At 39.3% G+C, this 26793-nt stretch overlaps 1 protein-coding gene across 4 annotated transcripts in view; it reads right to left on the reverse strand.

Moving 5' to 3' along the window:
• CTTNBP2 (cortactin binding protein 2) overlaps positions 1 to 15318 on the reverse strand; it is a 172832-nt gene extending 157514 nt beyond the window's left edge. For 3 of the 4 annotated variants that reach the window (XM_045041278.1, XM_045041289.1, XM_045041298.1), the window contains exon 1: positions 15289 to 15318. In XM_045041278.1, coding sequence (XP_044897213.1) covers positions 15289 to 15303 — 15 coding nt within the window. In that variant the 5' untranslated portion in view covers positions 15304 to 15318. Of the gene's footprint in view, positions 1 to 9616; positions 9659 to 15288 lie in introns of those variants that run through there. The other variant, XM_045041286.1, reaches the window with a different exon arrangement.
• Positions 15319 to 26793: the final 11475 nt, after the last annotated feature.

The raw sequence follows: 26793 nt of genomic DNA on the forward strand, positions 1-26793 counted from the left end.
CACATCTCAAATGTGATTCTGGTACATTCTGGGAAACTTTGGCAGATTTTCTGGACTTCAAGGTCAAATGAAGATTGGTGGGCATAGAAGAACATTAACTCCAAGGCTGCAGTGTTAACACTGAACCCAGTACATGACAAGCAGTCAATAAATATTTAGTCAAATTAATTCTGTGTAACTGATGAGTGGGTAGATAGGTGAATAGACGGATAGAGTAAATACTACTGATTAGCTACATTGGCTCCTTTGGCATTATGGTGAAATTTACAGATTTCTTCTCAGAAAAAAATGTAAGTGCATAAAACAAAACATGGCATCATAAAGAAAATGAGTTATATTCAAACCCAGTGATCAAAATTCTGCATATAAAAAAAGAAAAATTTATAACGGAGGAATAGATGTGCCTCTCTCTTCCATAAGGAAATAAGATGATATAGTAGTGGGCCCATAATTAAGGTAATTTTGAAGTTTCCATGAATGTAAATGATATTTTGAGATCTCGGTAACAATTGTATTGAGACTTAAAAATATCTGTAATGGCTACTGTGACAAAGTCATAGGTACTGCCAGATCTACTATGGTCCGTTGCCTAGATTGATAATTGAAGTAAATGTTAACTATCAGTGAGAAGTGAACAAACATGAAAATATAATTTTTTAAAAATTTTTCATGTACTTCCCATGGAATTCTACTCGTGAACCCCATCATTTAAGAAGTTTACTCTATAGATTTTAAAGAGAGTTCATACTTGTTAAAATAAAAATTTCTGCCCAATTGAGGCATTTAGTAAGTAATATACATAAATATATAAGATATATTTATATAAAATGTGCATATAAAAATATATATATTTATGTGCATATAAAATATATATGTGCATATACATTATATATTATATAATATATATTATACATATTTATATATATGCATAAATATATAAATGTGCATATAAATATATATATATATATATATATATATAGGAGGTGGAGAAGGATGGAAATATAGATGTATTAGGCTAAGTAGGGTATACTGAGGACCGAGGTTAAAGATCCCAAATGGTACTCCCTCCTATCTGCCAAATAAAATAAAACAACTCAGAACACATACTGTAGTTCAGTTGTTAAGTGCAGGGTTCCATAATTAAGAGCCTCTTTCTAGCTGTGTGACCTTGGGCAAGTGCTGTTCTCGGTGACTTCATCAGTTAAGAGCCATCATAATGGCTCCTGCCTCTACGGGGTTGTTGGGAGTATGACGTTGATTGATTCATTTAAAGCACTTGGAACAGTGGCCCCCACTAAACTCCTAGCAAATTTTGACTCATTACTATTTCCATGCTCCGCATACACTTATTAAAGAATAAACAGTCACCCATATATACATGACATTGCAGAAATATTTTATGAATTTAAAAAATGATCCTACAGCTATGCAACAGTCCTAACCAGGCTATTTTGTATAATGTTGAAAATTTTAAACCAAGCATTCCAAGATTTTAGATTAAATAGTAAAAACTCTCCGTAAGTGCTTGCAAAAGTCATAAGAGAAAAATGTGGGATGGATCCTACAAGACGGTTCTGGCCAAATTGATTATTGCTACATTTGAAGCATACCTCTTTTTACTCAATAAGGACATGTTTTAATTAAATACTACATAGTGTTGGTCCAAAACTATCACTAGGGATTAAGTAGAACTTGTCCAGGCCATTAGATCTAAATTCAGCCTAATCCAAGCCAATGGGCTAATTCCAATGAGCAGACATATTTTGTTTGACTCATACAATGTTATTTTTTTTAAGGGAATAATTGCCCACATTTTAAAATTGAGGAATTTCATATAAAAATTCAGCCTTTCAACTTCTCAAAAATTCAGAGTATCTGAAACCACTTGTGCTCACACTGAGTCCCTTTGAGACTAGGGCTTGTGCTCTCCAGCTGTCTAAAATCTCCACTGCCCTGTTTTATTTTACTTTACTTCCTTGTTTCCCATAATTACATTACTTTCTTGTTTTCCATAGAGTTTTGACTTCATGATCCCTAAGGCAAAACAATGTAGTTTATGTGATTCCAGTAAGATTTTATGTATTTATTTATTTTCATCATAACAGTGGAGTAAACTTAGACTTAAAAATATGTCTAAGACCTAGTGGTGCAAGTATCTTGCCATCCACCATCAACATGCATACTAACAATTCATAAATCCTTTGAAAAAGGTTGACATAAGCATCTGTCATGAGCTAAATTATATCCCCCTCAAAATTCACATGTTGAAGTCCTAACCCCTAGTGCCTCAGAATGTGACTGTATTTGGAGATAGAATCTTTACAGAAGTAATTAAGGTAAAATGAGGTTATTGGGGTGGAAGGGGGGTGTCTAATCCAATGTGCCTGGTTTCCTTATAAAAGAGATTAGGACACAGACACACACAGGGAAAACCATCTGTAAGAGAAGATGGACATCTGCAAACCAAGGACAGAGGCCTCAGGAGAAACCAGCACTGCTGCCAACTTGGTCTTGAACTTCCAGCCTCCAAAACAGTAAGAAGATATGGGCACCTGGGTGGCTCAGTCGGTTAAGCGTCCAGCATTGGACTTCAGCTCAAGTCACGATCTCACAGCTCATGAGTTTGATCCCTGCGTTGGGCTCTATGCTGCCAGCTCAGAGCCTTGGAGCCTGCTTCAGATTCTGTGTTTCCCTTTCTCTCTGCCCCTCCCCTGCTCATGCTCTCTCTGTCTCTCAAAAATAAATAAACATTAAAAATTTTTTTAAATAAATAAATAAAGCCACCCAGTCTATGGTACTTTGTTCTGGTAGCCCTAGAAAACTAATATAGCATCTATTCTGAATGAACTCATTCTTCCCGTGCTCTCCCACAAGTGACTTTATTTCAGCCAGGTCATCTCTGGAGTTAGCTCACATCTCTAGTGTAACAAGTCATGGACAGACTTGAACCAGTGCAGTGTGCCTTGGTGTTTTTCAGTGCAAATGTTCCGATAAAAAAAAAAAGTTTTTTCTTTTTCTTTCTTTTTTTTTTTTTTAAGGGAGGGGCAGGATACTGAGAATGAGATCAGATTCAAGGTCATTATATCATCTCATTCACTTGATTCTGAATGTGCTTTAATGAGTTTGACAAAAAGAGGATTTATAGCCAGCCCACCAGGAATTGCACAAAGCTTGTCTTATTTATGCCTGCAGTGTACCCCGTATGCAAACCTTTTCTGTCAATGTGCCAGAGTTCAGAACTGCCCATACCACAAAACTCCAGGGGGCTCCACTTCTCCAGTGGTCTAGGTAAATGGCAAAAGCTGTGAAGGCTGAATAAGAATTTAAAACACTGGTTGTAATTTAAAATGAAGGACCTTGGTACTAGAAGACTTGTTAGAGCTGAAGCAAGTGACGGATCTTCAGTGACTGTTTCTCATCACTATAAACTGGGAACGAGCATCTCAATAGTTACTTCACAGGGTTGTTGTGAGGACTGAATGAGATTAACATGCACAAGTACCAGGATGCTGAAAAGAGCTACACCAGGAGTGTTATGACTTAGAGGTATCTTCCAGCCTTCAGGTTCAAGGCTCTTTCAGCTGGACATCTGCTGCATTATCATTAAGAAATTCCACCTACCCTTGGCTGGGTCAGACCATGGTGGAACTCCTGTCCTGTATATATATACATTTCTGAGCTCTTCTTTAAGGAAGTGTCTCTGGGGCTAAAGCATGGAAGGAGTTTCTCTTTCCCTTATTACCACATTTTTTAATCAGTGAAATTTCCCCTGTCAGAATACATCAAGATACCATGGTGACAATTGCTATAGAAATGCTAGATTTAGAAAGAAACAAGGTGACTTTAATTCTATTTCCTGCTACCTATGTTCAAGAGCCTAAACTAAACCTGTGCTGGCCAGATGACAAAGGGAACACCTGTCCCAAATATCTTGCCCACTCTCTTGCTCTAGAACCTAAAACTCCCGCTTCCTAAGGCCTTTCAGAAGGTATGCATAGAATTAAGTTCTAGCCTAACATTACCTGGAACACATATATACTGGGCTAACATTAACAAAAAAACCACTTTTTTTGAATATGTAATTATCCATTGGAATCCAGATCACAGGCTATTAAATCAAATGATTACAAAGAGCTAGGTATGAAGGATATCTGAATAAGGGTGGACATGGGTTTCAGACAATGGAGAATGATGGGGACTTGAGCCAAAAGGAAGGCACAGGCTCTGTCCAACTAAAGGGGAATTTCTCCTTGAACTGAGTCAAGAAACACAAACCCAGCAATGTGAGAGCTTCTCATTTTTCAGGAGATGGAAGAAATCAAATGTTTATGTGAAATTTTCCAATTTTAAAAACATATCTGCAAGGCAAAACTGGCTATGGCTGCAGGGTTCTGGTTGATTGATGCCCTGAATCCAAGAATCATCTCCTTCTGGCCTTAAAGTACAGAAAAATGGAAGCAAGCTAAAAATGTGCATGCTGAGTGGCCTCCACATGTGTCTCTACTGAATAAGCCCTTTTTGAGGCTAAACAGCTGCATATTTTAATCAGCAGCCCAGGAGATTCATCTGGAGATCACTCAGGGACCACCTTTTGGCGCACATTGCTGAAGACAGCAACTACTCAAAAGCAAATATCCATCTTTGTGTCCTGTGAGCCTAGCACATTACCAAGGAAGTTTTAGGAGTGAATGAATTCTTCATTATCCTAGTGCTGTATCATAACACCAGCAGATGTTTACTAAAAGCCATATTAACTCATTTTCATCTAATTGTCTTTAAGTAGCTAGTAAGACCCCCCAAGATACAAGATACTAAGAAAATAATTTCAAATTGGGGGAGAAGATAAGAGCAAGGAAGAGTGTGGAACATGGGGCATTTTCTGGGAAAAGCAGATCTGGGTGAGAGTATGACCCCACAGCATCCAAAGGACTCAGAGGCACTGAGAAAGGTGTGAAGGGGTCAAAATAATTCAACACAATGGAAAATAATTAGGTCCTGAGTATGTATCAATTACCATTTATCTTCAGGTATTTTCATTTGTCAAAATGGCAGTGGTTAATAAAATACATCTATGAATTAAGGACAGGTGGTAATAGAAATCTCTCAATCAAAATACAATAAATATTGATATTTTATTTCCACATTTTCTTGTGGAAATTTCCCTTGAAATTCATTTATGTACTCCTCTATCTTTAACGTTTTTTTTTCAACGTTTTATTTATTTTTGGGACAGAGAGAGAGCATGAACGGGGGAGGGGCAGAGAGAGAGGGAGACACAGAATCGGAAACAGGCTCCAGGCTCTGAGCCATCAGCCCAGAGCCTGACGCGGGGCTCGAACTCCCGGACCGCGAGATCGTGACCTGGCTGAAGTCAGACGCTTAACCGGCTGCGCCACCCAGGCGCCCCAGTACTCCTCTATCTTTAGAGTGAATCACAAATTTTCGTTTATTAAAAGCATCTATGCAGTGGAGCATCTGGGTGGCTCAGTCGGTCAGTGTGGGACTCAATTTCTGCTCTGGTCATGATCTCCTAGTTTGTCGATTCAATCCCCACATTGGGCTCCACCCTGTCAGTGCAGAGTCTGCTTGGGATTCTCTCTCTCTGCCCCATCCCCTGCTCTCTCTCTCTCTCTTCCACTCTCAAAATAAACAAATAAGTTATATAAATAAACAAATAAATAAATAAATGTATCTATACAGCAATATTTCCTGCTTCTCAAGAGAGGGTAGTGAATTTTTAATCAGTGTTGATTTTATAACACTGAAGAACATTTAAAAGGATTCGATTTTCCCCAAATTAATTATTTTGTGGGTCAGCATAGAAGAAATGTTAAGAAAAGATATAATAAAAACAGTATGCAGTTACATTTAGCATTTTCTTACTAATCATAAGAATCCTTCATTCTTCACCTTTTTTCTGTGGAAACTGCAGTTTCCTTGCCCTCCTCTTTGTCTCAATAAATTGGGCTGCTGGGACCCCTTGAAGCTTTCCCAGGCTGGGCTTCTTAAGTCCAGTAGCTCTGTCCTCTCTGTTATCTGCTTGGAATCTATCCCATTTTGCAACGTGACATTTTTTATTATTCTAATACAAGTGTTGGCAAACTTTCTCTATAAAGTGCAGGGTGGCAAATATTTTAGGTTTGTGGGCATGCATTGTAGCAATCACTCAACTCTGTCCTATGCAGTGTGAGAATTGCTATAGATGTTGGGCCAGATTTGTCCCACAACAAGCCAATATTTTGCTTATCCTTGTTCTAATAGAAAATTATGTACTTTTTGCATTATTTACAATTATATCTTGTTTTCCCAAATAGACTGTAAGTTCCTTGCAGACAGGAAAGCTTATATCCTGTTTTGCAACACCTATAGGACTTTGGCTTGTAATGTTTTGATCGTTATATGGGATTGATAAATATTTGGTCATTGACTGTTGGCTAATTGTCTGATTTTATGCATGAGTGTTTGTAGGGGGAAATCTCAGAAAATGACAGAATTTTTGAAGAAAAGAAACCAAAGTCCATATGGGCTTGTGATTTTAGCCATGCAAAGGTCACATGTTACGCTTCAAACAAATGCAATTCTAGTGATCACAACTTTATCCACCTTCCTTTAATATCCAAATTAAATAATGCGAGCTCTCATCCCATACCACCAGGTGTATCCAGGATCCTTTTTTATATTCCTAAGGATTTCCTAGAGATATTTTCAGTCTCCTAATGTCATTCCTTTACCCACTGCTCTGAGTTCTTACCTTTTGACCTGCTTGCCCTCAGATCTCCCAATCATGCTGTTGGTTTCTTTTTTCTGCACAGTGGAGGATCTATTTTTAGCTTTTCCCATCATAAAAAAATTCTCCACATTTAAACCCAATGTGCTTTTTAATAAATGTAAAAATCCAATTCCCTGCTGATTCAGAAATGTATCCTCCCAATCCTGCATATTCCCAGCAGCCAAGAAGGTGGTTGAATTTTACTTGTAGGAGCTTCAGTTATTAAAACAGTTATTTTTCAACATGTAAAATTGCATTGTTATGCTAAATATGTTTTTTCTTACTACACACACTGCCCATACCTTCAGAGATTCTAATTCCCACCTACAAACCCAGAAATCCAGGCTTCCCTGGTGAGAATCATGTGCCTAAAGGAACAAAATATACCTTCAACCTTGGGAGCAAACCCAGGGTAAATTTACAGAGTGCCAAAGCTCAGATTTTAGAGACCAGACAGATGATGGTAACATTCTGTTACTTCTGGAGTCATATACAAAGCAGGCAGCCAATTTTACACAGTTCATATGTAAATAGCAAAGAGCAATATAAAGCCTCTCATTTAAAGAAAAAGCACCACAACGCTAACTGTGTAGTAATGGTGGGAGACTCTCGACCAGATTAATGGAACTGAGGGATAAAACAAAAGATGACCCAGAACAAAGGGTATTCTCTTAACTATGCCTGGCTAAGGATAATATTTAAATCCTTATAGGGAATGAACTAGAATATATATCATTTTGTGGTGGTCCAGTAACATAACATCTGACTAGAACTCTCATTCTACACTGCAGGTGCTCTAATTCTCAACCAACCCTTTTGGTGATTCTTCAAGATATTGTACAGTAGCTACCTAAACTGAGGAACAAAACTGGGCAATAACCTTGACCTTTTATAGGGCTTATATTATGTCTCTATGTGTCACTATATGTTATGCTGGATATTTAGCCTAGATAAATTTTAAACCTCAACCAAGTTACTACAAACTGGTTCTGTTATGACCTTTTACACAATAGAATAAATGTGTGTCAGAGACAATGCTATGTGCTAAGTCCCATTTGATCACACAGAAAGATGGTATTTTTCAACCTGCCAGGTAGTTTGGGGTCAAGTGACTACTAGTTCTGATAACTTGGCTATAAATAGAATTGACACACACAACATCCAGGCCACAGTATAGAGAACGGCTGTGATCTCTTTTCCCTTGTCCAAGGATCTACAAGTCAACAACTCCACATGGCATAGCCACAAGGTATATCCTTGAGTCTCCACCTAAAAGTGAGGTGCCTCAGAGAGCTGCTGGGAGCAGTGAAATGTGGCCAGTAATTTATTACCACAGCATCCCTTAACCTATGCTGACAAAAAAAAAAAAAAAAAGAAGAGGGAAAGAAAAGAAAGAGAAAGAACAAATTTGATATTTAAATTACCAGGGAAAATCACAAAAACAAAATACAATTAAAAATTTGAATTAGAAAATAATCTTTTGCTATTTTTTAAACGTTTATTTATTTATTGGGGGGGGAGAGAATCCCAAGCAGGCTCCCCATTGTCAGTGCAGAGCCCTTTGCCCCAGGCTTGATTTCACAAACCCTGACATCATGACCTGAGCCGAGATCAAGAGTTGGACGCTTAGCCAACGGAGCCATCCAGGCACCCAGAATTAGAAAATATTTTAAAAGGAATGCAGTTTTGTGACGTTGTGTGATATTCATTACCTGGGGATAAGGAACTATGTTAATGAGGAAAATCACAATCTTGGATTGCATAAAAAAATTACACAATGATTTTGAGAAGTGAAAGGTGAATTCAGTGATTCTTTAAGATTTAAGACCTTTTGGTACTGGGTGCCTGAGTGGCTCAGTCAGTTAAGCATCTGACTTCAGTGCAGATCATGATCTCATGGTTCCTGAGTTCCATCAGGTGAGCACAAGCCCCACTTCAGGTGAACCCTCCCCCCCCCTCTCTCTCTCTCTCTCTCTCTCTCTCTGCCCCTCATGGGATTCTCCCTCTCTCTCTCTCCACCCTCTCTCACTTGCACTCTCTCTCTCTCAATAATAAAAAAAAAAAAGACCTTTTGTTACTTATCCTAGATAGAACTATTTTATTCATCAGTAAGACCCTAACCATTATAGCAAATCCATAAAACTATTTACATTATAAACAGTACAGTTTATTTTCATGTATATCTATGTTATGCAAATTAAACTATATGGACTCCACCCTTAATTTACATTCTGGCCCTTCTCCAGGTTGCAGCCTAAATCCAACCTACTACCTGTTTTTGTAAATAGACTTTTCCTGGAGCATAGATAGTCATGATCTCTAATTTGTGTACTGTCTACAGCTGCTTTTGCTCTCAACAGCTGAATTGAGTAGCTGCAGTGGAGACAGTACAGTCTGTAAAGGTTAAAACCTTTGCTCTCTGGCACTTCATAGGAAAAGATTTCTGAGCACTACACTAAGGAATGGAAGACCACAGTAAAAATGTAAAAATAAACACAAAAAGTTTTATCCTTTGAATCCTAGGTTTCTCCATGGTGTTTTTAATTATATGCAACGTTTACCTTAGTACACTGACTTCACCTACACCATGCTGTGATGGACTGAATATTTATTCTGCTTCGTCCTTCCCCACTCCCAACCATGTGTTAAAACCCTTATCCCACTGTGAAGCTATTAGGAGGTGGGGCCTTAGGGAAGTAACTAGGTCATGAGGGTGGAGCCCTCACGAATGGTATTAGTGCTCTTAAAAGAAAAGACCAGAGTTAGCTAACTCACTTTCCTGTCTTTCTGTCCCATGAAGACACAGAGCAAAGACAGCCATCTGTAAATGAGGAAAAGGCCACTCACCAAGAACCTGATCATGCTGGCTCCCTGAGCTCAGATTTCCAGGCTCTTGACCTGTGAGAAATAAACTTCTGTTATTGCTAATTCACCCAGTCTATGGTACTTTGCACTTGAACTAACACACATGCATAGCCTGTGAAATCACAACACCTTGTCTAATTATCCCAAATTCTGAATGAGAGGAGTGAAAAGTACTTTAAATTTTCACCATATCTGGGATTCATCTTCAACACATGGCTCTGTTGCTTCTAATGCTTCTTTTTCAATTATCTTGCACATTATTATCAGAATAATCTTTCAATATTTGTGAAATCTCCAATTAGTAGCTCTTCTACATTTTCTCTGCCTTGATAATATTTAATAGCTTCTCAATGCCCACAGTATCAAACAGTCTCTCTGCTCTCCATAATCTAACCAGACCCTCCAAGAAAATATTTTCTATCATTCCATAACATTCTTTGTGTCAATCACATAAAAATTTTCACTTTTTAATCATATATGGTATCAGAGAGAATTGCTTTTGTCTATAAGTGACCGAAAACTTGACCACAATGGCTTAAGCAAATAAAGATTAATTTTCTCCTCCCAAACAATAAGAAATTGGCTACTGGTGTCGATTTAGCAATCCAACAATTTGGGGCTTATATTTCTTGAACTCTCTAGACTTTTCCCTCATAGTCACAAGATGCTACTGCAGCACCAGCCATCATATTTAATATTCAAGGCAGAAAGAAAACAGAAAGGGGAGAGGTTAGTGTAAACCATAGTTGTCCCTTTTATCAAGAAAACAAAAACTTTGCCTGGAACCCCAAGCAGAGTTCTATTCATGTGACTTACTATCCAGAACTGTCTCATGGCCACATGACTTCCCTTAGCCACAAAAGAGGCTAGTATTTTGTTTTTTTGAAACCCAAGTAGAGGCAGACAGGGAAAAAGTGCCAAGAAAAGCATGTTGGGGTCTACCATATACACATTAAGCTCCTGCCTGTCTCTATGTTCTCACACATGTTCTTCCCCTGTGTAAAATGCTCCCGCCGTCTCTGCTTATGCCAAACCCTACTTCTTATTTTTTCAGTGCCCAACGTTATATTCCATCTCTTTCACTAAGCATACCCGGTAGCTTCCAGCCGCCATGATCCCTCCTTTCTCTGAAAACATTTTTTTGCACACATAAATATATAAAAATCTCTCAGTTTTTCAAAGACCAAATTATGTTCTACTTAGATCAAATGCATTCATTGTTGTCCTCCCGATGGAACACTTAGCTCTTGATGGCAAGCCTGTCTGCAGTATCTTCTCTTCATTATCTTCTCCAAAAGACAGTCTCTTTCAGGTAAAAGTGTCTTCAAAAGATAACACTTTCTATTTAACTCCTTATGTATCAAAGGACCTAATAGGATTTATTAATACTTATTTTTAAATACTATTACATGAGTTGTGACTTTACAATAATGCAACTGGTCCCTTCAATCAAACACAAGTATAACTTTAAGCTTATATCTTATACATATTGGTACATTTCACGTTATTAATAAAATGAAAGAGAGTGACTTTTAAATGCAATGTGTTTTTACAACATAAAACTTATTTTCTTTTTACTATTTCGAGGTTGATTACTTTGCTTACTGGACTGTAAGAACTCTAATTCATGTATATTGCACAGGTAGTCACCTTATGATTGTTTCTACAAATGTGCATTAGCCAAGAACTTAAGCAGGGGTTTGGGTTCTTAAGTAACTCATGAGGTTGGAACTTTTTTTTTTTAACTCTTCTCCAGACCCCCTAACCGACCTTTAAAAAGCGCTAGTCTGCATTTTTAGCCCTTAATTCTTCACAAAGTAAATCTTATTTTTCTCCCCACTCTCCTATAGGGCTTTGTATTTTCCTTTCTGAACTAAGTACTTTCAGATATGCTTTCTCAGGTGAAATACAGGCCTTTCTCTCACATCAGAATAAATTCTTCTCCACACAGGCTACCAAATAACATGAAAATTGTTTTAATGTCCTAGGTGAAGATTTGAATGCATATAATTTATAATAACTCATGGCATCGCAAATGTAGGGACACTTTTGAAAGAAAGGTGAGATAGGAATTACTGAAAGAAATTCCTAGATGATTTGAAGTGAGTCTTAAGTGTTGGGTACCCATGTCAGCTGAGAACATGCTGTCCCGCCAACATGGACAAGTTCTTGAGAAGATACTAAGAATCTAAAGCAGGAGAAGCTTTTGGCCTGCTTCTTAGGGAGTAGGCTCTTGCATGGAGAAGTAAACCAAGTACCTTTTGAAGTTATGCCACATCAATCACAGGTCTTTATATACTGATTAACTGCCTCTCTCAGCAAGAAGGATGAACGAGCTAGCTTTCTCAGCACAAAAGAAACCAGTTTTGCAGCTCATGAATTAACCCTGCTATTGCCAGGTAAATTATTTTTCAGGATAATGAAAACAAAGAAATGTTTCAAATGATTGGTTGGCAGAAATAAACACTGACTATCTTCTGCCTACGCTTACGCTGAAAACTCTAAGATCACTACCTACTAACATAGAATGGCTGCCAAAAACCCAGAGGTGGCAAGGAAAAGAGAAGTGACAGATGGAGAGTGTCCCTATGCATGCAGTTGGCAGCAGTCTGAATCCATATGAGATGCAAGAAACCCAGATAGACATGGGTTCACAGAGGACTATTGTATGCCTGATGTTTGGGAGAACTGAGTTGTCTAATTTCCCACATAGGATTTTCTAGAGTAATGCTTTTGTAATCTTAATGTGCCTACAAATCACCCAGGAGCTATTAAAATATTGATGTTGATATAAGACATCTAGATGGGTCCTGAGATTCTGCATGTCTAACAATCACCCAGTTGATGTGGCTGCTGCTGGTCTATGCACTGCACTTGGAAGTAACATGATACGAGAGAGCCTTAACTCATTAGCCTTAACTCATCAGTCTTAAACCATGCTTCAAAGCAATGTAAGCTTCATTCCCCTTAAACATGTGGGGGTCTCTGTATTATTTTCAAACATCATAGGAATTGCTTTATTAACACTTTATATGAATTCAAACATATCAAATATAACAAGAATAAAGGAGACTTTATTATATTAAAAAAATTCACCTAAGCATATGAGTTTTCCAACTCTTTGCATATGTAGAACATTTTAGGCAAAAAGGCAAGCATGGATTTGCATGCAAGAATGTTTGTGGCATTAAGCAAGTAAATTACCCAATTCTGCCACTTGGACTGATGCCCAAACAGGGAACAATAATGATACCTTACTTTTGTAGATTTAGTTACAGGGCACTGTCGAATGCATTATCTCTTTAATCCCTATAATAACCCTCTGATGTAGGTGTTATTCTTATTTTACAGATGAAGAAACAGAAACTGGGAGGTGCCATGCCTAATTTCCCAGCTAATGGGTGATAAACTTTGGGCTTAAAACCAGGTTTTTGAGTCCACTCCTCTTTCTGGCATCCTATAAGCTCTCAATGGTTCTCAGCCTTGGTTGCATATGGAGAGCTGAAAAAATGCTACTGCTTGGCTCCCACCCTGAGACATTCAGTAACTGGTCTAGGGGAGTGGCCTGGGCAACAGGATTTTTTTTTTTTTCCCAAAGCTTTTAAGTGAGTTTAATGCCGGGTTCCTCAGCCTCAACACAATTGATATTTGAGAACAGATCATTATTTGTTGAGCAGGGTTTTGCCATGCTTTGTCGGATGGTTAGCAGCATCCCTGTCCTCTCCTCTAGATGCTAGAAGTAACAATCCAGCTGTGGCAAGCAAATACCTCCAGGCATGGGCAAATATTCCCAGGGGGGCAAGATCATTTGAGAAGCACTGCTTAATTATGAAGTTGTGAATAAATGACTGATCAATAGCTTCCTTACCAGCAGCAACTTTCAATTTATTTGTTCATCATTTACTACACTCATGTCTAAGGAGTCAGAACGATCCATGGTATTTGCCTTTCCCAATTTCATCAAAATTAGGAACCAAATGACAAATCATTTTGGAATACTGTATTTATGTAACGATTATCTGATCTAAAGGAGAGAGAAAGTTCTGTTCATTGGTAGTTATTTAATTCACTCAATTATATTTTCCTAGTGTTAACTACATGCTAGGCCAGCATTTCTCAATCTTGCCTGATGATAAGAATCACCTGGAATGCTTGCTAGAACAACCGATTCCTAGGCCCTAACCCAGAATTACTGGATCAGAATTTCCAGAGAGAGACCAGGTGATCCAGATAATTTACCAAGTGCCTCTTATCATTAGAGAACTTTGGGAAAAACTGGGTAGGGCATGGTAGATACAGAGAAGACACAGTCTTCCTCTCAAGGAGATATAAATCAAATAATTATGATCACAAGAGCAAAAATACAGTATTTAGAAGCCTAGAATGGAACAAGGGGGGAGTAATGAATCTTATTTTGGTGGGAGAGGCATTGCTCTGACAAGGGCATATGTAAGATGATATCTGTCTTGGATTTTGAAGCATAAATAGAACTAGGCATAAAAGTATGTTCCAGGTGGAGAAGAGCAATAAGAACAAAGGCCTCCTGGCTCCAGTTTCTAGTTTTATAACCTACAGCCATTCACATAGTAGATGCTCACTGAATATATATTCTTTGGCCAACCTTAAACCCACTGCTCATTCATCATAGTGCTCTCTTGCCAATGACTCCACACACTGAGTCTTATCCTCAAATGGGCATGAGAAAAATTTGCCTAGACTAGAAGGTTGCCAATAAATCAACACTTTGCACTTCATTTAAGCCCGTGATATATACAGATTTAATTCTTTTTACCCTCAGAATTAGCTTTCCTGTCAGCAATATGGTAACTGTTGATTTTTGAAAATTTCTCCTATAGCTCTTTGTAGAAGGTGAATTACTGTTTATTATATATTACTGTGTGGGCAGAAAAGGACTCAACAAGCTCCTAGAAAGTATTAAGGGAAACAATAGTCTTTCCAGGTTGCACAGAAGACCTATCCTAAACCGGCATTGCAAGCCTACCTGAAGATCTGGGGACATCTCTAAATGTCCCTCCTGCTCCAAAGGCTACTTTTCAGGAAGGCTGATAAGGTTAGCTCATTACATAAGTAGGAAACAAACTTCAATGTAATCTCAGACTGGCTTTCAAGTACTACCCACTCACCATTTCCTTCATCATAGTATTTATCCATAGTATTTATCATTCCATAGTATTTATCATTCACTGACATTATATTATTTTTTTATTTGTTGTTTCTCTTTCTTCTCCGAGATTGTACGTCCCACCAGATCAGGCACTCTGGTAATCTTATTCACTGTTGAATCCTCAGTACCTAAAACACGTTCTTCATACATAGTAGCCACTCATTAAACAACTGTGGAATACTGAGTAGGTTCTAAGTTCATCTGGAATCTTGGTTTTCTCCTATGTAGACGTAACATGTTTGTCATTCCTTGTCAATGTCTAACACTTTCTCTGGGCTATTACATTAATTATGGCAGGGATAGTGTCTATTCTGTTTTCTATTTATCTCCTGGTCCAACACGTAGGAGATTCTCAATAACTATTGATTGAATGGATCAATGAATGAATAAGCAAATCAAAATAGAAGGCACTAAATGGCACCAAATGGCTTTCATCCCATGAGTCCCATTTCTCCAATAGCACACTCACCCTCAGCATAGACATCTGGCTCAGCAAATTCCAGGAATGAAGAGCTCTGATTATTAGAGCAGTCAGCTCTTCCTGTGACAGTAGCAAGACTGGAACAAATGAAATGGCTAATGAGCAATAATCCTGCAACACTTGAGGTAATAAGAAAAAAGTCAAAGAGGAAAAATCCATACATTGGTGACAGGGAATCTGTTTGAAAGAGCTGGTCAATATACATGAAACAGAGAGCCTTGCAAGCCAAGAAATATGGGCATCTCCAATGAGGAAATATCAGAGGTAGGAGAGCCTAGTCTAAAGGTATAGCATTAGCCCAAAAAACCCGATGGAAGCCATAGTTGAAGTTTTATCCCTTGAGTTCATATTTACTGTTAGCAGTAGGCATTCTACTCTAAGAAGTCACTCCCAACCTAAAAATGGATTTCACATTAAAAGAGGGCTATCTGTTGACATTGACTTTAAAACCTGCTTCATGCTCAGTATACAACTGTGTTCTGGAATTCTTGGCTCTCAGAAAAAGAGCCCTGAATTTTGCCGGGTAGTCATTGTCAGTGCCCTCAAATATGCCCTACAACATCCCTTCCATAATGCCACACAAATAACATGGTAATATTTGCATGGCATACTTGAATAAATAGACATGGCTACTCCAACTGCCAGCTCAAGGGCCCAGGAAAGCAGTATGTCAGACACACTGGAACCGTTTTGAGAGGTAGCAATGAGGCTGCAACTCACTCTTTAGAAGTTCTGCACTGGCAGATGTTATCAATTTCCAAAAGTTGTGGAGGCGTTATTTCATGCAATTTTTTTTTCATCCAAGAACTATTTATTGAGCACCCACTATGTGCCAGGCACTTTTCAAATCTAGGGAGAAAAAGTGAATAAAACACAGACCCCTCTCTCAAGAAGGTCCCACTCTAGTAAGGTGAGATAGAAAGAAGACAACTAAACCTGTATCAGGTGGTGCACAGGTTGTGAAAATAAATCCAGCAGGGTAAGCAGAACAAGGGACGGGAGTGGGAGCAGAGCCATGAGCAATTTAATGCAGAGAGTGAGAGAATGTCTGTTTCCTACTGCTGCTGTAGCAAGTTACCACAAACTTCTTGTTCCCAATGCCAAGAACCCTCATCCCTGATACCTGTGTGGTTCTCCTTTAGGGTCTGAACGTCCTTTAGGGTCTGTCACTCCATACAACACACACATTTATTATCTTACAGTTCTGGAGGTCGGAGTCAAAAATAGATTGGCAGTGCTGCATTCCTTCTAGATGCTTTAGGTGAGAATCTAGTTCCTTGCTGTTTTCAGCTTCTAGAGGCTATATCATTCCTTGGCCCTTAGTCCCTTCTTCCATCTTCAAAGCCAGCAACACAGCATCTTCAAATCCCCCTCCTCTCCCTCTCACTCCTCCTTCTTATAAGGGCCCTGTGATTACAGTGGGCCCACTTAGACAGTCCAGGATAATTGCCATATCCCAACATTCTTAACTTAATCACAGCTGCAAAGTCTATTTTGCCACATAAGGTAACATATTTGCAGGTTCCAAGGATTGGGGCATCATCATCTTGAGGGGTGTTATTCTACCTACCATAGTAGGATTCTCTGGTAAGATGGCATTTGAGGAACAGACCCCAAAGGAGGTTCAGGAGAACCATGCAGGTATCGGGGATGAGGCTTCTTGGCACTGGGAACAGCAAATTCATATGCCCTGAGAAAGGAGTGGACTTAGCTTACTTAAGGAATGGGAAGGAGCCTAGTGTGCCTGGAGCAGAGTGACAGAGGGAAAGTATGGTAGGAGAAAAGATCAGAGGGGTAGCAGCAGTTCAGATCAGGTGACCAGAGCCTAGCAGACCACATCAAGACCACATGAACAACCTCATTCAATCCTCATAACAATCTCATAAAGTAGCCGCTATTATCTGCCTCATTTTCAAGGTTAAGAAATCAAAGCTTAGAAAAGTTAAGTACAACCAGCTGGAGGTTCTACAGTTTCATGCTGGACCACCCGATTCCAGAGCTCTCATGCGTGACCCCTCTACCGCAGTGCCCTATCAACGTTCTGCACTCTGAACAGCAGAGCCAGCGTTGAACTGGAGGTGGTTAGGGGAGTGAGAAGATCCACCAATGTGGAGAAAATACCTTGTCCTTGGCTTTACTGTTTCAATTACAACTCAGAAGCCATGTGGAGGGGCAAGGCCCAAATGGCTGCCCTCCTACAAATTCCCCAAGTGAGGACACAATTAGGGACTGTGGCAGCAAGTATGTAACGAAAATAAAGCCAGTTAACCTCGTTGTCCTTCAGCTTTACCATCTCTAAGTGGGGATACGGAGCTGTGAATGTATCTTGCTGCTGAAAAACAAAAGAGAAATTCAGACTAATGTCAGTTTTCAAAACAAACCAGAAAAATGGGGCTTTGTGCCATAAAAGACCCTCTGTACTAACAAAAGATCGTCCAGAGCTTTCTCCATAATAACAAGTCTTCTGGTACACACACAATTTCTGATATTTAATTGACAACTTTTTTCAGAAAACACTGATTACCAGAAGTGCGTTTATTTTGCATAGCACACATTAGTTCCTTCCCTCTAGCTCAGAGATCTTGTCGTACTTCCTGGCAAAAGATAGGTGTCTTGGAATGATTTTGCAGGTTGTGTCCCCAGGGGGCTCCTGGAAAGGATTAAAGATTTCTGGAGATTTCTTAGTCGAAGAGAAGTCTTTTTCCCTTCTTCCCTAAGTCGCCTGCTCAGCGAGTGCAGTACATTTAGAGGGAAGCATCGGGCCCCGTGCGGTTGGCATTGTTGCTAGAACAGTCCAGCCATGTGGACTATTAATACAATTATATGTTTATAGAAAATTGGGCAATTTAAAAGCAGAGCTGTGCATCCCTTTCCAAACACCTTCTTGGTTGTTTAGAATAGAATTGTTAAGCATGTGAGTTGATTCTGTAGTCTCCAGTATTCACAGCTCCCACTCATGTCTTTTAAAATTGCTTTATGGCATCTACTTACACTAGTCAAACTACAAAAGTTAAATAATATGTATTCGGAGAGAAAGCCCCCCATGGCTGTTTGTGCTTTTGTCATCATGTCGGAGTCAGGAGTCCTAGGGGACCTGCATTGTTCCTGTAGCCCTGAGCTTGCAGAAACAATACATGGTACACAGGGTTAGAAATCATAAAGCATCCCCCGTAGCGCTATCCATCCCACAGCCGCCTGCCTGGCCGTGCAGCACTTCCCACACACTCCTGCCACCCCTGCCTCCCCGGATTCCTTTACACAGGTGTAGCTCTCTGTAGAAGGAGGCCCACATCACCACGTTGTGACGTTCAACCTCTCGTGTCTCTCTAACCCGACCCCACACTGTCCCGGGTGAATGTTTTCTGAACCACAGAGCTGCCAATAAAGACCAATAGACGTGAACAAGCAGAACAAATCCAGGTGAGGTCTGAGAAGCGTCCCCTAGGGGAAGCTGTGCCTTGCTGCCTCCATGGTAAACTTGCACAACGGAGTAGGAAAACACCACAGTTGAGAGACCCAGAAGCAAATGGCCTTTTGTGACAGTGGAACGATATCCCCGTGTAGACTTTCCACGTTTAAAGATGTTCAATGATGCGGTTATTTTAAGTACAATGTCTCAATTTTTATTTTTTTAATTTTTATTTTTTTTAATGTTTATTTATTTTTGAGAGGAAGGGGGCGAGAGAGAAAGTGAGTGCACGAGTGGGGAAAGGGCAGAGAGAGAGGGGGAGACACAGAATCCGAAGCAGGCTCCAGGCTCTGAGCTGTCAGCAGAGTGTGACGTGGGGCTCCAACTCACGAACCGCAAGATCATGACCTGGGCTGAAGACGGATGCTCAACCGACTGAGTCACCCACGTGCCCTAATGTCTCAATTTTTAGGGTCCTGAAGTGAACAGAACATGCTCCTGTGACTTCAAGGACTCATGTGACCCATGTCCAAGCCTCATCTAGTTATCTGGCTTCAGCATTTGGTGCAGCTAGCTCTGCTGGGAGGGAGGGGGGACTGGGAATAAAATTGGGAAGCCATAGGTCTGAACTTTGGACGTCTTGCCTATCCTGCTGAACCTCAATGTCCACATAAGGAAAATGGGCTTAATAATGTTTCTCTTACTGGGCTGCTGTGAGATGCAAATGAGATCATAGATGGGGAATTCCTTGATAAGTTATAAAATGCTTCAAAAATGTTATCAAATCAATAACCAAATAAATGTTATTTATCAATCAGAAACCACAATTAATGCATTGGCCTTATACTCAGCTGATTATTTTGTTCTGTTTAAATGTGATAACCTCTTTTCAAAGGAGGTTTTGATATCTTGTCAGTAATTGGTATCAGAAACCAACTCATTCTTAATATTGTTTTCAGCTGGCCAGTAATAGTGTAATACTGCAGAATTGCATTAGTTATAATGGAAAAAAAAAAAACTATTTGTGAAGTAGTTGCAGGATTTCAAAACTACATGGTTATTTTTGACAGCTGACCAAGGAGAGGGTTGGCTGACGTTGAGCTGGGGTGTTCCAATCGCAATCAGCATTAGGCAGTTTTGTCTGTAAAAGGGCTGATTTCTTTATGTAGAAGCTAATTTCTCTGAGACCAAGTCAACTGCCTAATTCTCCACAAGTGACAATTTAAGTGTGGCACAGAATATGGCACATGGCATAAGTAAAATGGTAACTCAAAATGTTTTATGCCGCATAATGATACCTATTCCATTGCAATAGTTTTAGACTGCTGCTCTGTGAAAATGGTCTTCCTCTGTCTTGATTCATTTTTTCTCTCATTCTTTTAGTTTCTTTCTTCTGATTGCTATTCTTCCCTCCCCCCCCCCTTTATTTTTATTCGGCTCTTTGCCTCTATAAGACCAAGAAAAACTTGCCATTGGTCACACTCAGTCAGAGAGACTGTCTTGGTTGGTGCATCAGATAAAACTAATACACTTCAGTTGAACCCCTTGCTGTTGAAACCCTTTGATCTCCACTAAGGACCATCTCTGACAAGGAACCTGGAATATACTATTTAGCCACGTGCTGTAGAGGGAGAGGTACATACCGGCATGTTTGGGAGAAGAGCAAATATCTACATTAGGAAAACATGAGGCAAGTGCGGTTATCCACTCAACACACTTGGAGTCGAACAAGAAAGGATAGGAAGGGCATTTGACACACTAGAAACATGCCCAGGTAATCTAGCAAGCAGGACGTGCTGGCATTGTAAATTGCTTGAGTGACCTTTGATGAGAATGAAAATGCCACACATATCTCTAATTGAATATTTTTCATTTTGTCTTCTGAGTCTGATAAATCTGTGAGAACACAGAGGCATATGTAACCTACATCTTTACCCTTAATATTATTGTGATTTTCTGAGTTGTCCCATTAATTAGAGTGATTTTCTCCACATGCTCAAATTGTCAGAATATGAATAAGGGAAATGTCTTAGTGATATGATTTATTGCAGCAGCACAGAATGTTCAGAAAGTAGAGAGCAAAGACCTTTTATTTATTTTTTTTTCTGTTTTCATGGCTAGGCTTCAAAAAAATAGATGTGAACAATTCAAATTATTTTTCCTAGGAGTAGGAAACCTCAGTTGCCATTTTAGTTGTTTCTGCATTTCCTTTTTTAATTTTTTTATTAAAGATTTAAAAAAAATTTTTTTAAATGTTTATTTTTGAGACAGAGACAGAGCATAAGTGGAGGAGGGGTAGAGAGAGAGAGGGAGACACAGAATCCGAAGCAGGCTCCAGGCTCTGAGCTGTCAGCACAGAGCCCGACGTGGAGCTCGAACTCACGGACCATGAGATCATGACCTAAGCTGAAGTCCGACACTTAACTGACTGAGCCACCCAGGGGCCCTTGTTTCTGCATTTCTAGCCTTGAAATAATATATGCCACCTGCCCTCCACAAATACAGAAATAAAGTATAAATTTGATTGTTGTATTACTTGCAACCCAGTCTTAAATCTAAAGATTTTTCATATTCTCCTCATATCCTTGAATTCAATTAAAAAAATTGAATTTAATCAGCCTTAAAAAGAAACAAAGTAGAACTTCACTTGGGTTGATATTTTCCTTTTTCGTTCCTACAGTGTGTGTGTGTGTGTATATATATATATATATATATATATATATATATATATATATATATACTGCCATGAATTATAATATCAAATAGGTTGCAACTTGAGGACCCTTTTTAATCTTAACTGAATTTCCCATAAATAACATACAAATAAAAGGGGTTTTACTAGAAAATATTTATTCATTCACCCTGATTTAAAATAAAAGCAGATTCCATTACTTATGATGAATTATTTTTGAAATGACTAATAAAAGTCATCAGATACTGTAGACAAGAATTAATATAAACATTAAGTTCATAAAGAATATTTAAAAACAGGTATAGTCCTTTATTTAATATGAAAATCTGTTTTTGTTAGCTTGGTCATAGAATTTTATCGTATACTAAGCAAATAAATGGATTGATACTTAACTTTTTTCTTTAAGTTTATTTATTTTTGACAGAGAGAGAGTGCGAGCATGAGCAAGGGAGGGGCAGAGAGAGAGGGAGACACAGATTCCAAAGCAGGTTCCAGGCTCAGAGCTGCCAGCACAGAGCCTGATGCAGGGCTAGAACTCATGAACTGTGAGATCATGACCTGAGCTGAAGTCGGATGCTCAACTGACTGAGCCACCCAGATGCCCCTGATACTTAACATTTTAAATACACTTTCCTAATGTAAATTGTTTATGTCCTCTAGGCTAGGACCTGTGTCTTAGGTGTTTGTATTTATTTGGTAGGAGGCAAAATAGCTAGCTTAACTGGTTTCTGGTAAGTGCTGAATGGCGAAACGGGCTCTGCTTGATGTTTCACCTTCCCTTATCTTTTGCAACAGCTCTGTCCTCTTCCTCATCTCTAGAAATCATACACTCAATCCTCTGTATTGTCCTCCTTCTCTTCTAGCACCTACCACAACTCATTCAGGGCTGGCTCAAACTTCCCTCAAGAACGTGAGGGAAGGCCCTAGCCATGGTCCTCTGTCTGGCTCTGAGTCATCAGCACCTCTGCTTCGGCAGTGAGGTCAAGCACTGAGCTGGCGGGAGGAGCAGCAGCAGCAGCAGCATACCTGAGAAACCAGGCTCCCCAGAGTCTTTTCTTGTAGAAGTACTGTGGCCTGTAGAGATGCTCATCGAAGACCTCGCCTCTGGCGTCAGCTGAGCAACCCCACATACAGAGAGCAACACATTTCATTAAAGAGCAACCCATTACTCAAAAGCAAATTCTTCATACACTGACAAGGTTATGATGAACCTTGTGTTACATAAAAAGTGTTTATGAGATCCAGAAAGAACACATCTGCTTCCTTCTTAGCTCAGACTCTACCTTCAAATGTTCCTTGTGTTTGGCAAATCAACTCTCTCATTTTCATCACACCAAAATTAACTTTTAAAAAGTACTTAGAAGAGGCAAAACTTCCAGTTAAAAGTGAGAATGTACTCAGTATGATCACTTAACATCACGTATAAGGTAGAGAACCATGAACGACAGCAATGTCATTCAGTCTGCGTCTGAAGGCCTGAAAACAGGGGACCCAATGGCGTAAGTCCCAGCCTGAACCAGGAGTGCCTGATGTCCAAAGGGAGAAAAAGAAGGATGTGTCAGCACAATAGAGAGTGTGCATCTTTCTGCATCTTTCTTCTCTATAGGCCCTCAACCAGTTGGATGATACCCACCCACATTGGTGAAGATGTTCTTCATGCAGTCTACCAATTCAAATGCTAATCTCTTACAGGGACACCCTTGCAGACACACCCAGAAGTAATGTTTAGCCAGCTACTTGATGTCCCTTAGCCTAGTCAGGGTGACACAAGATTAATCATCACAACTTCAAATATCACCTAAAAGTCCCTGAGTCCCAGATGAATAGTTCTGGTTCACACCTCTTTCCTGAGCTCCATATTTTCATTTCTATTTGCCTACCAGGCACCTCTGTTTAGATATTTCATAGTGATGGTCTCCCAGACAGAATTCATCATCTCCTAAGTGATCCTACACTCTGCCTCCATGCACCTTTTCTGAATTTCTTATCTTATAAATGATACTTTCCTAACTCAGCTGCCCAAGTCAGAGATGAGGGTATCACCCCAGATTACTGTTTCTCCTTCAAAGCTCACATTTTGTCAATCCCTATATTCCATTGATCCTGTCTCCTAAATCATTCTCATTTTAGGCCCCCATGGTCATCTTTGTAGTTCATGACTTTGCATCACTTGCTCATTTGTCATAAGAGGCCACTTTCTGATTGTGTCACTTTTAGGCTTATCTCACTATCCCTCACAAAGCTGCTAACATGACATTTCTAGTGTGAAAATCTGATCCCTTACTCCACAGCTTAAAATTCTGCAGTGGCTTGATTGCCTCCAGATAAAATTGGGAGTGTTTTGGTTGACAAAGTCTTCTATGATCAGGACCCTGTCGCACCTCCACTCTCACCTGTCTTACACCTTCATCCCCTCTCCCAACTGAACACTTGACATACTGGGAAGGTTAAGCCATTTTCAGTTTCCTCAAACACTCATGGCCTGCACATTGCTTGACTTGGATGCTGTTTCTTGCATGGCTTACCCTCCACATTTGTCTGCCCATTTTTAAAGACTCAGTTAGGTACTACTGTCATGTGAAGAAACTTTTTCTGCCTGGAATCACATGCTTCCAATGTATGTAGGCCTTATTTCATCATTGCTGGAAGACTCCTTTCTCTTTGCCTCTGTCCTTTAGATTGTAACCTTCTTGGAGGCAATGTTTTGTTTTTCCATCTATGTATCTGTATCACATACAGGTGTCTAACACATAGTAGGAACCGAATAAATATTCATTAAAGCAATGAATAAGTGAATGAATACATGAATAAAATTACTAAAACAATCTAGGGTTTGAAACTATGTGATGCCAAATTTTTTCCATTTCATCTTTTTATCTTGATTCTGTGCAGACACATCATTAATTAAATTCTGGGTGCATGGCAAGCCTTATGGAGCATGATTATATTTCTATCTAAAATGAAGATAAAAATATTTGCATGTAAATGAGACAATACTCAGCCTCAGAGAAGCACTATCTCTCAATACTCCAAATAAACTCTATTACCTGTTGGGAAATAAATGAAAATGAATCCACTGCAGTAATGGGTTTTCAGGCCAATTTTCCAAGCAAGAGCTCATTTCTTGCTGAAAGTAAATATGCTTCCTGAGCTCCTGAAATCAGATATTGCTTATGTGTACACATGCACTGAGGATGAATTCGCATCTCATTCAGATCTGTAAGGTTTGAAATGAGCCCTGAGTGTAAGACATCTGTAGGTTCCACAAATTTCATTTGCACAAATTAACAAGCAAACCCTTAAGTTTCGCAATAATTTGAGTTACGAAGGCACCTCATATTTGAAGCATTTGCTCTTGTCTCTAAATAGGAAAATATTTCTTAACTCTAGAAATTGAAGTGCAAGGCAATAAAGCAGGTAAGTGTCCCTATTCTTTGGGTGGTTTTAATTCAGTCTTTCTGCCCTTCTTTGTTCATTCCCTTCTTAAATCTCTTCCATTCCCTTAGGTTGCTGATGGCAGGATGTGATGACTTAGTATGTGCCAACACTGGATTAAGCCATCATTTTAATGAAATGTAATCCTCGTATAACAACCCCATGAAGTGGATACTATTGTTATCACCTCCACGTAAGAGGAGGAGCCTGCATGCGGGCAGAGGACAAGTCATACAGCTCTTAATTGGTAAATCCAGAGCTTGAGCCCAGGTCTGACTCCAAAACCTCGCTTTATAACCCTTTGTGGCCCATCTCATCCAAAGCATGGTTAAAATTTGTGAGATTAAAAATTATTCCGGCTCTGTTTGAACCCCCTTACGCTCTCCTTAGCAAGAATTGCACTTAGCCCATTATTATTACGTCACTCTTTACATGGTACTTTATAAAGTAGGCAGGTTTACAGCTAGAGGTGCTGATTATAGCTTGTGAGCTATAATAGCTTGTTCAGGTGGGCTGAGTGTTCCAAAAACAAGAGAAGGGAGTAGGGAGGGAAAGTTTCCTACTTCCTAATCATGTTATTGAGAAATAACAAAATAAAACAAACCCCCCCCCAAATATATTACGGGCTAATCGGCACTGCCAAACTCGTTTTTAAAGGAAGAGATGGTAAATATTTTGGATGTTGCTCTTTCTGTTGCAAACCATTCAGCTCTGCTGTGGTAATGTCAAAGCAACCGTAGGTAACACATAGATTAATGCGTGTGGCTGTGTTCAAATAAAACTTTATTTGCAAAAACAGGCAGTGGGCCAGATTTAGCCCATGGGCCATAGTTTGTGGACCCTTGCTTTAAAGTGTCCAGGTATATTCCTTACACTATGTTAGCAACCCAGATGTTTGGAAATACCTAGATGATCAGTAGAATGTAGGTGACTAATAGGAGACTGGTAGTATTTTAGTCCTATCAAGATTGTTCTTGTGCTCCATAGCTATTGCCACACTGTTTAACTGGATGTTATAAGAATTCAAAGGGAGGTAATCTATTTAAACTCTAGAAGCAGGCTGTCTGGCAATTTGTGGCATCGAACTGTGAGGGCTTAGAAAAGCTTTGACAGTGATGGAACTGTGTTCATACAATTTAGAATTGCAATCTTAGCTGGGAGGATTTAGATTCAGACTCAGATACAGATAATGCAAACAAGGGTGCTATAAATCTTTGCAGTGAAACCAACAAGCGAAGCTGGGCACAGCAGATTTATCGTGCAAAGTGATAAATGGCAATTTTTTTTCCTCCAAAAACATTACAAAGAAGGAAAACCAGAGCCTTACACACAAATTTCAATTCCATGGCTCTCTTTAAAGTTCTGCTTTATTTAAAAAATGGCAGGCCTCATTTAAGGTCATTGTTATTGTTATTTTCAGGTGGATGTAGAATGGTAGAGAAGTCTATGGAGACAGGGTATTTAAGCTGGGAGCTCTACTCTGGCCCTTCCTAGCTGTGTGCACAAGTTCTCAAGCCTCAAGACTGCACGCAAAGTACACAGCATAGGCCTGGCACACACTAACTTCTCAACAAGTGTTCACAAAAATGATGATGTGCCTCTTCTTGATTTCTTCAGTCTCAAGGTATGGGTCTGTTTTAGTGGAAATGAAAAGGAAAACTAAATCTGAATGTTGGATTCTAACAATAACTCAAATACTAAGGTGAAAGGCTTATAGCTATTCCAAGTACTTGATCCCATAGTCTCCAAACAGCTTCCTCACCTCTAGGATAATTATTACCAGTTAATCATTTCCCCAGCCTTTCAGTGATAGAAAAGAAAATGAAATTCTCTTCTTATGGCTTTTTGGTACCAATAAAAAAATAATTTGTAAGGGTGCCTGGATGGCTTAGTTGGTTGAGCATCTGACTTTTGATTTTAGTTCAGGTCATGATCCCAGGGTCACTGGATTGAGCCC

The sequence above is a fragment of the Felis catus genome, chromosome A2 (assembly GCF_018350175.1).
Source record: "Felis catus isolate Fca126 chromosome A2, F.catus_Fca126_mat1.0, whole genome shotgun sequence".
NCBI lineage: Eukaryota > Metazoa > Chordata > Mammalia > Carnivora > Felidae > Felis > Felis catus.